Genomic DNA, 12,953 nt, shown 5'->3' on the forward strand with positions numbered 1-12,953 from the left:
AACCATATGGCTACAGGGGAGCAACTGTTAAAACTTCACAGCATCTGAGCCTTATTTTCAGCTGGTAATTGGAGGTCCCTGACTGTGACTGCACAATTTTCTTCAGACCCCAGAGCCCATCCCTTTTGGCTTTATGGGCCCCTAGCGCCGCCTTTCATGATCAGTATTTAAGGTGCTGATTTTTGGGGTAGAGTGAATTTACAACCACACTCGATTCAATTTTGTGGTTCACTGGCATCTGCTGTTGGGTCAGTAGTTCTGGCTTGTTTTCAGTTCTAATCAAAAGTCAACAAAGCAAAATTTTAAAGTTGAGCGCTTGCCCTTTCCTTCATTACCAGTAATAGCAAAACAATTTTCCCACAATAAATTAAAGGGGTCATAAAATGCCCATTTTCAACGAGTTGATATGATTCTTTAGGGTCTTAATGAAAGGTCTGTAACATAGTTTGATAAAAATTTCTCAATGGTAGTGTAAAAAACACATTTTTTACCCTGTCAAAAACAGCTGTTTTCAGAGCAAGGCGTTTTGTAGCATTTTCCTTTAAATGTTAATGAGCTCTGCTGACCCCGCCCCTCTTCCGAGCTGCTCTCTGAAGGACTGTTTACTTTAGCCTCATTCATCGTGAAACTTGTTAATTAGCACATTATTAGGAAAGGCGATTTGCAAAGATTAATTAAAAAACCTTACACTCACTGTTGCTGGATCATGAATGATTAGTGCAAACATAGACACATTTATGTAGATCGGGGGTGCATTCACTTCAAAAACATATGTAATCCACTGCGGATTACAAATGATGACTGCGATGTTCATTATTACATTCAACAACAAAACACTTCAATCACTTAGGAGTCATTCTTGTCTACATCAGCTCCAGCAGTGAAACAATGACAGACTGATGACAGCTCATTCAGGGCCGGTCTAAGGTATGACAACAGTCCAGTCTGTGCTGAAACGCTTCTGTCAATCAAACTATCGTGGGAGGGGCCTGTTTTAGTGACATCACACAGACATGCATCTGAGATCGGCTTGATTTGAGAAATGGGTTAAGATTTGAGCAGATTAACCTGTTAACTGTCACCTCGTCCTGTATACGTGACGCCTACGTTTATTTCACTATATTACAATTAAATCCTAATCTAATCTATATCGTCGGAAAGGTCTAAGACTCCTAAATCTTGGATCGTGCACTATAAAGTCTATGTTCAAAAATGTGATTGACAGTTAACATGTAAAAATAAGAAACACCAGGTGGATTTTTATCATTTTAGTGTGGTTGTGTACACACTGCCAACACACATTTCAGTTCAACTTGTAAAAGTGCATGTAGCATGACATGACCCCTGCATGACCCCTTTTAAGACAGAAAAGCAAAACTTCCCTAAAAAGGTTTTTCAAAATGTGTCTTAATGTGTCATAATTGATATTAAATTTTTTTTTGCCCTAATAAAATAGTTCATAAACATTAACATCATTTATGACCCAGTACTGTCAGATCTGGACTGAAGCAGCTATTTTAGTGCATTATAATTAGTTATATTATTTGCATATGGTGTTATGAAAAATAAAATGGCGATGTGCATGGATCTTGCACGACATTATGGGTTGAAACCACCTATGTAACACATATGCATCTTGATTAAACACTCAAAATACGAATCAAGTATTTATATCTCAACTCATGAATGAAAACGTAATTCAACAAGGCAAACATTTATTATTCCAAATGACAATTTTCTTAATAGTATATGGTACAATAAATGTTAGTGACAGTTTGGTCTTATAACAAAGTCCATGAAATCCTCAGCAAGAATTAGACATGATTTGCAGAGCATCCTGCTCAGTCTCAGGAACAGTAACCAGCTCTTGAAAAAATGGTCGTCTGTGAATGCAGGCCTGACTCTCCTCTTCAAGTTCCTGTTTCATTCGGCAAAGCGTGTTTGTAACATCAGCTCTGGTGAGGTTCAGAGGTAACTGTCTAGCTAGTCTAACAGCTTCACTCTGAAAGGAAAAAGTGGGGGAAAGACTGTTTTTAAAACAAAAAGGCAGCTAAAAACTTCTAACTCGTGTCTAAAATTTGCGCATAGTGAATGGGTGCTGTCAGAATGAGTGTCCAAATAGCTGATCAATAAAACATCACAATAAATCATGACCTCAGTTCATCAATTAATGTCTTGTGAAGTAAAAAGTTTTAACTTGCTTCCCACCATAATATAAGTTTATTTTCCATTATTACGCTTCCACCAGTGAAAAAATATACCACCATTTTTGGCCTCTCACACCAGAATCCATGTTTGTTTAGAACTGTTTCAAATTGTTTTTGGTTATTAAAGGTTCGTGATTGGGTATCTTTCTCTCCCGATTCTCCTAAACTTTTTATTACTGTAGAAAGCAGTATTATCGATAGAGGACTTTTATTTTAGCCAGAAGCAAAAGTGAAGTTAAAATGTCTTAATGATGAATCTGTTTCTTACAGACCCACAGCTTTTCACTTCACAAGATGAAAATTTACTGACTACAGTCATGTGGATTACTTGTGATGCTTTTATCAGCTGTTTGGACTCATTCTGATGGCACCCATTCACTGCAGAGGATCCATTGGTGAGCCAGTAATTCAATGCTAAATTTCTCCAAAACTGTTTCAATGAAGAAACAAACAAATCTACATCTCAGATGTCCTAAGGTGGAGTACATTTTTGGGTAAACTCTTCTTTTTTGAAACTCTCCAAATGTGCTCATACTGTAGTTTAATACTGTGATGGCAAATGAAAGGGTCAGGTCACCCAAAAATTTAGATTGGCCTGTGTTTTACTCAACCTCAATCCACTCTAGGTGTATATGACTTTCTCCTTTCAGATGAATCTAATCGGAGTTATATAATAAAAATGTCCTGGCTCTTCTAAGCTGTATCGTTGTTTTGGGCGAGTGTTTCTGTTTAACAGTCCAAAACACGTTAAATAAAGTGCACGCATCCATAATATAACATGCTTCACACGGCTCCAAGGCATGAATGAAGGTCTCCTGAAGTGAATCCATGTGTTTTTCTAAGAAAAAATATCCAGATTTCAAATGTAATAAACACTTTTCTCTCCCTTCTGCTGACCGACGAATGCGCGTGCTTTATTTACCGTGGTTTGGACTGTTACATAGAAACACCTGCCCACTGCAATGACAGCGCTTATAGAGCCAGGACAATTTTTAATATAACTCCGATTGGATTCGTCTGAAAGAAGAAAGTCCTAGAATGGCTCCAGGGTGAGTAAAACACAGGCTAATTTTCATTTTCGGATGAACTAACCCTTTAAAAATGGATCATTAAAATTTATGCCCCAAGGAGCATCTCTCACCTCTAGGTAGTTTGAGACTTTGAGAGGTCTACACTGCTTCACGGTTTTTGCATCCCGGACCTTTATAGCCTGCAGAATCTCCCTCAGGTCTCCTATCCCGAAGAAAGGCATGCAGTCGGGCATGCCCATCACTTCAACATGCCTCTCAGAAGACGAAGAACCTGGCCAAGATAACCAACAAGCAAGGATTAATAAACTCCAAGTATAACATTCTCCAGGAAAAAATAATAAATAAATATTGTGATTTACACCCTGGTTGGAAACCAAGTCAGACGGGCATTGCACCAAATTACGCTATTACCATGTCTTTGTGGACTGGAAAGAAAAACCAAGGTGGAGGAGGTTTTCAACAGATGATTTAAAGATGATTGCTTTTCCCTAGACGCAAACTAAATGAAGAGGTGAAATGTGTGGAAAGGTCATCAAGGTAGAGCAGACTGAACATTTTCTTCTTCTCAATGGGCTTTAAAACGAGATGCAGCCATCCCGAATCTGACTTGTCATGCTTAAAAAATTATATTAGTGTCAATACGTTACAAATTGACTAAACACTCTAAAACAATGAGTCTCTCATTGCAAGTACTAGATTTATATTATTTATTTCACCAGGGCATTGCTAAGTGGTTGCTAGAGTGTTTTGAAGGGTTATTAGGTGGTTTCTTACTATAGGCCAAGTTAAATTAACATACTTTCACATCAGTGTTATTGTAGTTTTATTTATATACTATTATAGTATACCATTAGTATTTTTCAGATAATTCGGTTCACAGGCCAAATTCAGCAGCCTCTCCACAAAAATGAAGCTTTTGTTTTATCTTCAAATAGTAAAATGATAGATACAGCAACAGAAATAGTAATAGAATTATAGAAACATTTATTATGGTTTTAGTAACAATTTTATTAACTATAGTATTTGGGCAAAGGCCATGGTACATTTTTCACCATAAATTGCTTTTGAATTTACCATTTTGATAACAGTAGTAGTTAAATAAATAAATAGACATTTAGCAAGCCTACATTTTATTATTAGTATAAAAATAAAAAAACGTCCAAACCAAGTTAAGATTAACAATTTAATTGATGTTCAACAAATAAAAAACAGATGCAATATGGATAAACAAATGATAAAGCTTGGCTTATTGAATATCAGATCCCTTTCTACGAAAACACTTTTTGTAAATAATATGATCACTGATAATAATCTAGATGTGCTCTGTTTGACAGAAACCTGGCTAAAACCTGATGATTACATTATTTTAAATGAGTCCACCCCCCAAGATTACTGTTATAAACATGAGCCGCGTCTAAAAGGCAAAGGGGGAGGTGTTGCTTCAATTTATAACAACGTTTTCATGATTTCTCAGAGGGCAGGCTTCAAGTATAACTCGTTTGAAGTAATGGTGCTTCATATAACATTATCCAGAGAAACAAATGTTAATGATAAATCCCCTGTTATGTTTGTACTGGCTACTGTATACAGGCCACCAGGGCACCATACAGACTTTATTAAAGAGTTTGGTGATTTTACATCCGAGTTAGTTCTGGCTGCAGATAAAGTTTAAATAGTTTGTGATTTTAATATCCATGTTGATAATGAAAAAGATGCATTGGGATCAGCATTTATAGACATTTTGAACTCTATTGGGGTTAGACAACACATTTCATGACCTACTCATTGTCGAAATCATACTCTAGATTTAATACTGTCACATGGAATTGATGTTGATAGTGTTGAAATTATGCAGCCAAGTGATGATATCTCAGATCATTATTTAGTTTTGTGTAAACTTCATATAGCTAAAATTGTAAATTCTACTTCTTGTTAAAAGTATGGTAGAACCATCACTTCTACCACAAAAAACTGCTTTTTAAGTTATCTTCCTGATGTATCCAAATTCCTTAGCATATCCAAAACCTCAGAACAACTTGATGATGTAACACAAACTATGGACTCTCTCTTTTCTAGCACTTTAAATACAGTTGCTCCTTTACGCTTAAGGAAGGTTAAGGAAAACAGTTTGACACCATGGTATAAAGAGAGCAGGCCAAAAAATGGAGCGCAGCTGGAGGAAAACAAAACTAGAGGTATTTCGTATTGCTTGGCGGGAAAGTAACCTATCCTACAGAAAAGCATTAAAAACTGCTAGATCCGATTACTTTTCTTCTCTTTTAGAAGAAAACAAACATAACCCCAGGTATTTATTTACTACAGTGGCTAAATTAACGAAAAATAAAGCCTCAACAAGTGTTGACATTTCCCAACACCACAGCAGTAATGACTTTATGAACTACTTTACTTCTAAAATCGATACTATTAGAGATAAAATTTCAACCATTCAGCCGTCAGCTACAGTATCGCATTAGACAGTGCACTATAGACCCCCTGAGGAACAGTTCCACTCATTCTCTACTATAGGAGTGGAAGTAGAAGAATTGTATAAACTTGTTAAATCATCTAAACCAACAACATGTATGTTAGACCCTATACCTTCTAAGCTCCTAAAAGAGGTGCTTCCAGAAGTCATAGATCCTGTTCTGACTATTATAAATTCCTCATTGTCATTAGGATATGTCCCCAAAACCTTCAAACTGGCTGTTATTAAGCCTCTCATCAAAAAAAACACAACTTGACCCCAAAGAACTAGTTAATTATAGACCAATCTCGAATCTCCCTTTCTGTCCAAGATACTAGAAAAGGTGGTATCCTCACAATTACATTCCTTCTTAGAGAAAAATGGTATATGTGAGGATTTCTAGTCAGGATTTAGACCGTATCATAGTACTGAGACTGTTCTCCTTAGAGTTACAAATGATCTGCTCTTATCATCTGATCGTGGGTGTATGTCTCTATTAGTTTTATTGGATCTTAGTGCTGCGTTTGACACAATTGACCACAACATTCTTTTGCATAAACTTGAACACTTTGTTGGCATTAATGGAAGTGCATTAGCATGGTTTAAATCGTACTTATATGACCGCCATCAGTTCGTAGCAGTGAATGAAGATGTATCATATCGATCACAAGTTCAGTATGGAGTACCTCAAGGCTCAGTACTAGGGCCGCTATTCTTCACGCTTTATATGTTACCCTTGGGAGATATCATCAGGAAACATGGTGTTAGCTTTCACTGTTATGCTGATGATACTCAGTTCTATATTTCTTCGTGGCCCGGTGAAACACACCAATTTGAAAAACTAACGGAATGCATAGTCAATATAAAAAACTGGATTTTGTAATTTTGACTGGATGAGTAATTTCTTACTGCTAAATTCTGAAAAAACAGAGGTGTTAATTATAGGACCTAAAAACTCTGCTTGTAATAACCTAGAACACTGTCTAAGATTTCATGGCTGCTCTGTCAATTCTTCGTCATCAGTTAGGAACCTAGGTGTGCTATTTGATCGCAATCTTTCCTTAGAAAGCCACGTTTCTAGCATTTGTAAAACTGCATTTTTCCATCTCAAAAATATATCTAAATTACAGCCTATGCTCTCAATGTCAAATGCAGAAATGTTAATTCATGCATTTATGACCTCAAGGTTAGAGTATTTTAATGCTTTATTGGGTGGTTGTTCTGCACGTTTAGTAAATAAACTACAGCTAGTCCAAAATGCAGCAGCAAGAGTTCTTACTAGAACCAGGAAGTATGACCATATAAGCCCGGTCCTGTCAACACTGCACTGGCTCCCTATCAAACATCGTATAGATTTTAAAATATTGCTTATTACTTATAAAGCCCTGAATGGTTTAGCACCTCAGTATTTGAATGAGCTCCTTTTACATTATAATCCTCAACGTCCGCTACGTTCTCAAAACTCAGGCAATTTGATAATACCTAGAATATCAAAATCAACTGCGGGCGGCAGATCCTTTTCCTATTTGGCGCCTAAACTCTGGAATAACCTACCTAACATTGTTCGGGAGGCAGACACACTCTTGCAGTTTAAATCTAGATTAAAGACCCATCTCTTTAACCTGGCTTACACATAACATACTAATATGCTTTTAATATCCAAATCCGTTAAAGGATTTTTAGGCTGCATTAATTAGGTAAACCGGAACCGGGAACACTTCCCATAACACCCTATGTACTTGCTACATCATTAGAAGAATGGCATCTACGCTAATATAAGTCTGTTTCTCTCTTATTGCGAGGTCACCGTAGCCACCAGATCCAGTCTGTATCCAGATCAGAGGGTCACTGCAGTCACCCAGATCCAGTACGTATCCAGACCAGATGGTGGATCAGCACTTAGAAAGGACCTCTACTGCCCTGAAAGACAGCGGAGACCAGGACAACTAGAGCCCCAGATACAGATCCCCTATAAAGACCTTGTCTCAGAGGAGCACCAGGACAAGACCACAGGAAACAGATGATTCTTCTCCACAATCTGACTTTGCTGCAGCCTGGAATTGAACTACTGGTTTCGTCTGGTCAGAGGAGAACTGGCCCCCCAACTGAGCCTGGTTTCTCCCAAGGTTTTTTTCTCCATTCTGTCACCGATGGAGTTTCGGTTCCTTGCCGCTGTCGCCTCTGGCTTGCTTAGTTAGGGTCACTTCATCTAAAGCGAAATCATTGACTTGATTGCAAATAAATGCACAGACACTATTTAAACTGAACAGAGATGACATCACTGAATTCAATGATGAACTGCCTTTAACTATCATTTTTGCATTATTGACACACTGTTTTCTTAATGAATTTTGTTCAGTTGCTTTGACGCAATGTATTTTGTTTAAAGTGCTATATAAATAAAGGTGACTTGACTTGTTGTTCTTGTTTAATATTTTTATATTTGCCATTTTTAAGTTTAAGTAATTTTCTGCTTTTGTTTTTCTTATGTTTTATTTTATATTTTTAATATTTCCATTTACTGTAGCCTTATTTTTTTCAGCTTATTTTTAGCAATATTAGTACTTCAACCTTTTTTAGCTACTTTCCAATACAAAATCTATCATTTTTAAGTTTTTAATGATCATTTGCAGTGTATTTTTAGTTTAGCTCTATTTAATTTGACAAACCGAATTGTAATAGTTTAGTTGTAGTTCATAACAACAATTTATGATTTTTTCCAACCATTTTATCATCTGCCAGGTGTAAATTTGATCATTTGCAAATATAATAGGACACTTCTTCTCAACAAGCTGAATAATTTGAAGTATCATTCATATTTGTAGGACAAACGGTGCGTGGCAAGTTTTGTGCCAAAGTTTAATACTTTGGGGTTTTCGAAAGGGCTAGAAATCTGGTGCATGTTTTTGCCAAATCCCTGGAAGTTGGCTCAGAAACTATTCCCTTTTGTAAAGGGCAATTTTTCTCCACAGCACCACACTTTAGTGCAAATCCACCGTGCTGGCAAAAGCTCAGGCAGCGAGCCAGCTTCAGCAATGATGACCCTTACCAGTGCCAACACGACACTTTACAGGAACAGGGCTGAGGGGGAAGTCTTAAGTGCATTCCATAACAACAGGCAAAATAAGGTCAACTGAGGACTAAGATGGCAGCCTCCTTAGAGAGAGGACAACATTATAAAATAAGCTGATTCTAAACCCGGAAAAATGTTTGCTCATTATATGACTATTAATTTTTTTTCCTAAATTAAATATTTGATTGCTTCTGCTTGACTTTTCATATCAAATAAAAGGGATAGATTAATGGAAAAGTAACCTTTTAGAGAAACTTTATTAAAAAGCACTTTTTCTTTAAGCGTGCATGTAACCATAACAGTAGAGCATGTGCATTCATGCATATAAATGAGTTTATTTCTTTTAAACATACACTAACGTAAATTTTAAACTATTGTATTATTGTATACTTGTATTCAGCAAGGATACAATAAAATGATGGTTATTTAAATGACATCACATTTACAAAAATGTCACTGAAAGAGTAATACTACAGTATGTTCATTACTTTGTAAGTTTTATTTATCCTACCATTCAAAAGTTTAGGTTCAGTAAGATTTTATTATTATTATTTATAAGAAATAAAGTTTAATTTAGCAAGGACATGTTAAATCTATCAAAAGTGAGAGTAAAGACATTTAAAGATTTCCATTTCAGATAAGTTCTGTTCTTTTATACCTTCTATTCTTCAAAGAATCTTAAAAATGCATCACAGTTTCCACAAAAATATTAAGCAGCCCAAAGTTTATAATAAGAAGAATTGTTTCTTAAGCAACAAATTAGCACAGTAAAATGATTTCTGAAGCACAATGTGACACTGAAGACTGGAGACAGCCATTACAAGAATAAATTAGTTAAAATCATACAACTAAACGTAATGTGTTATCTTTGTATTTTATAAAATATAACAATAAATTGATCAAATATATCTAAACAGAAAACAATTATTTTTAGCTGTATCAGTATTTCACAATATCATTGTATTTTTGATCAAATCAATACAACCTTTGTGAGCATAGAGACCATATATTAATGTTACTTTGAGAGTCTGGAAACCCATAAGGGTCTGATTTTATAAATCTGTACTGTTTTTATTAAATAAATACATAAAAGATTTTGGGCAAGCACTGTAAGAAATCAATAAGGCCTTTGTCGCTGTTATATTTTAAACATTTTGTCGAGTGGCTGTTATATTCCTTATTTAAAAATACACTAAATAACAAGTGGTTACATTAATATTCTTGCTACAATAGGATTAAAACAATGTTTTCAGAAAGTGAGGTAATGTATGTAGTACTGGCACACTAACACTAGAAACAGAGATGTTTTATAATATCACAAGGCATCTGAAAAACGCACAAGAAAACATTTAAAGCAAACACATTACTTTCATTCTTCACTAATCAGACATAAGCAATTCTGTCAGAAATAATTGACTGTAATCCTGTTATTCAAGCCGTTATATTTGACATTTCAAAACAATTTGTGAACTGCGGCATTAATGATGTCCAGTGGGTCCAACCTTTGTTAAATCAAATTGGACAATCCTGGAGACCTTTAAACAGCATGACCCTTGTATTAATAAAGGCACATTTTCTCAAGAGAAACCTGGCAAAGAAAAAAAAAGAAAAAAACGTGTAGAAGTATTTCAGAATCTCTTCCATTCCTCAGCACATGATGAGCGTGAGGAGGCAATGGGCAGCGAATTCAAGCAAACGCATTTAATGACCATCTCAAAAACCATTGTCATACAGGAAGTGGACCGATCCCTTATAATCAAGCCCCCACTTTTTAAAACAATTTAATATTACACATGTGCCCACACCGAGCCGTGTAGGGAAAAAGAAGTGCTGACACAGCACTTTCCACTTAAGCAATTTGTATAAACAATGACTTCATCACTCTGCGCAGCGGGAATCAACGTCTCTAAGGTAACAGCACGGATATTAAAAGTTATTAAAAACTACAAATTAAGCATTATCATCATATATTGGAAGTTGAATGATATTTTCCAATGCCTATAAAGAAGTAGTTCACTCCATTTAAAACAAGACCTTATGCAAATCGCACAAGTCCAGGGATGCGTATGTAATGGAAATGTGCAATCCAGACAATTTGGTGACAGACTCACTCCAAAGCACCCAAACAGAACGTGAGTCCAAATCAAATAAAACAATTGGGTTGTGTAATGTCAAACAACATTGTTTTTTTACATGATTATGACTCTTTTGAGTTACATATTAATAAAAGAGGTATTATTTATAATTGTAATATATATTAGATTTGTATGTTTTGCATGGGAGAGCAGATTGTTTTGAATATTGGAGTAAAAGTTGAGCTGATAGAATACCAATATTTCCATAAAATGATTTATTGACCGCAAAGTGGATTCCCACATAATATATATTAAAAGGAACAGTTAGCATTTTAAAATGTTTTTAAAAGAAGTCTCTTATGTCTCTTATTTGACAGTTTAGAATGTAAAACTGTTTTCTATTTTTATATATTTTAAAATGCTATTTATTATAGCAAATCTGATCTGTCTATAGTGTTACATGATCCTTCAGAAATTATTCTAATATGCTGATTTGCAACATTTGGTAACATTTCTTATTATGTTGGAAACATTTGTGCTGCTTAATAATTTTGTGAAAACCATGACATGCTACAATTACAAATATTGGGAAAAAAGTTATTTTAAATTGTGATAGTATTAATAATTAAAAAAATATATGGACCGTGTATAAACGCTCTTAAAACTCACCAACTTACCAACATTTTATGTTCTTTTGTGTTCAGTAGAAGCAGTAGTAAATGATGACAGAATTTACATTTTTGGGTAAACTATGGATCTTAAAAAATGACGAGCAAATTCGAAATATTTCTTTGAGCGTTACCTGGAATCATCTTAATCTCAAAACCGTTTGCCACAAGCCTAGGATCGGTAAAGTAGATGTCTCCATTGAAGCGGGCACTGTCTTTCTCCATGTTCAGGAGAACATCCATGTACTCTGGCCCACCAAGCACCCTGGGAAAGGACGTGTATGTTAATATGCAAATAATTATTAGATAGTTGATTAAGTATTGCAATTTAGAATAGAGGATTAATACAACTAGGATTAATACAACTATTAATCCTATATTATAATTGCAAATCCACGTTTACATTTTTTACATGTACGCTCTTTACAAATACATTCCAGATCGTACACATCCAGAATGTCATCATTAGGTGAGAAAATGAGACGGGCTACCCATCTGTCAGCTGTACAGGGGTCTGCAGCCTCACGGTTGGAAGTATATTATTCTCCAGAAGTCTTTTAAACAGCAAGGCCTCCTCCACTCGAAACGGGTTCAACAGCATGAGCTTTCTGCCGCATAAAACAACCCAGGCACTGTGAGAAGCCAAGCGGTTTACAAGCCTGAGGCCCTGCGCACTTGAGCGGTTCTGGTAGGAGAGGAGGTTAAGACTCTGCTTGAGGGTTGCAATACTGAACGGGAGGGCTTTGGAGAGCTTGGCAGGGCTCCTCTTACTCGAGGGCTGACAGGAGAAGAGTTTGTCCAGGGCCTGCTGGTTGGCGAGGGGGGCCTTGCGCTTCACGCCTTGAGCTTTGTTCAATGAAGACTCGGCGCTCATCTGCTTCTTGCCCTCTCCGCACTGGCCACCTCCCTCCGCTGCCCTCTTCCTTTGAAGGTTGTAGGCGTTCAGAGACTTTTCTGCCTTGCTTTCATACCTAAGATGGGATGTGATACGAGAACATGTATTCATTACAGTCCCAGTTGTACATTTTGTATTTCCTTTGTGTAACCATTCGAATGTGGTCTGAAAAGTAGTTGATAAACACCTGATCAACAATTTATGTTTCTCATGATCTTAAAAAGGCTTTTACCTAGACAAATGCTTAAATGTGACCCTGGACCACAGCCAGTCATAAGGGTCAAATTTTTTATTATTGAGAATTATGCATCCTCTGAAAGCTGAATAAAGCTGAAAATCTGGAATCTGAGGGTGCAAAAAAAAAAAAAAACATCGAAATACTGAGAAAATCACCTTTGAAGTTGTCCAAATAAATTCTTAGCAATCCATATTACTAATCAAAAATTAAGTTTTAATATATTTACAGTAGGAAATTTGGAACATTATCTTTACTTAATATCCTAATGATTTTGGGCATAAAAGAAAAATATATAATTTTGA

At 35.9% G+C, this 12,953-nt stretch overlaps 1 protein-coding gene across 2 annotated transcripts in view; it reads right to left on the bottom strand.

The window, feature by feature from the left end:
- Positions 1 to 1,701: 1,701 nt before the first annotated feature.
- Positions 1,702 to 12,953, bottom strand: part of pms1 (PMS1 homolog 1, mismatch repair system component) — a 29,099-nt gene continuing 17,847 nt past the window's right edge. Inside the window, exons 10-13 of one of the 2 annotated variants that reach the window (XM_059500435.1) lie at positions 12,010 to 12,489; positions 11,653 to 11,783; positions 3,349 to 3,509; positions 1,702 to 2,002 (exon numbers count right to left, since the gene is read on the bottom strand). In XM_059500435.1, coding sequence (XP_059356418.1) covers positions 1,805 to 2,002; positions 3,349 to 3,509; positions 11,653 to 11,783; positions 12,010 to 12,489 — 970 coding nt within the window. In that variant the 3' untranslated portion in view covers positions 1,702 to 1,804. The remainder of the gene's footprint in view (positions 2,003 to 3,348; positions 3,510 to 11,652; positions 11,784 to 12,009; positions 12,490 to 12,953) is intronic. The other variant, XM_059500436.1, reaches the window with a different exon arrangement.

This window comes from Carassius carassius, chromosome 19 (genome assembly GCF_963082965.1).
Source record: "Carassius carassius chromosome 19, fCarCar2.1, whole genome shotgun sequence".
NCBI classification, from domain to species: domain Eukaryota; kingdom Metazoa; phylum Chordata; class Actinopteri; order Cypriniformes; family Cyprinidae; genus Carassius; species Carassius carassius.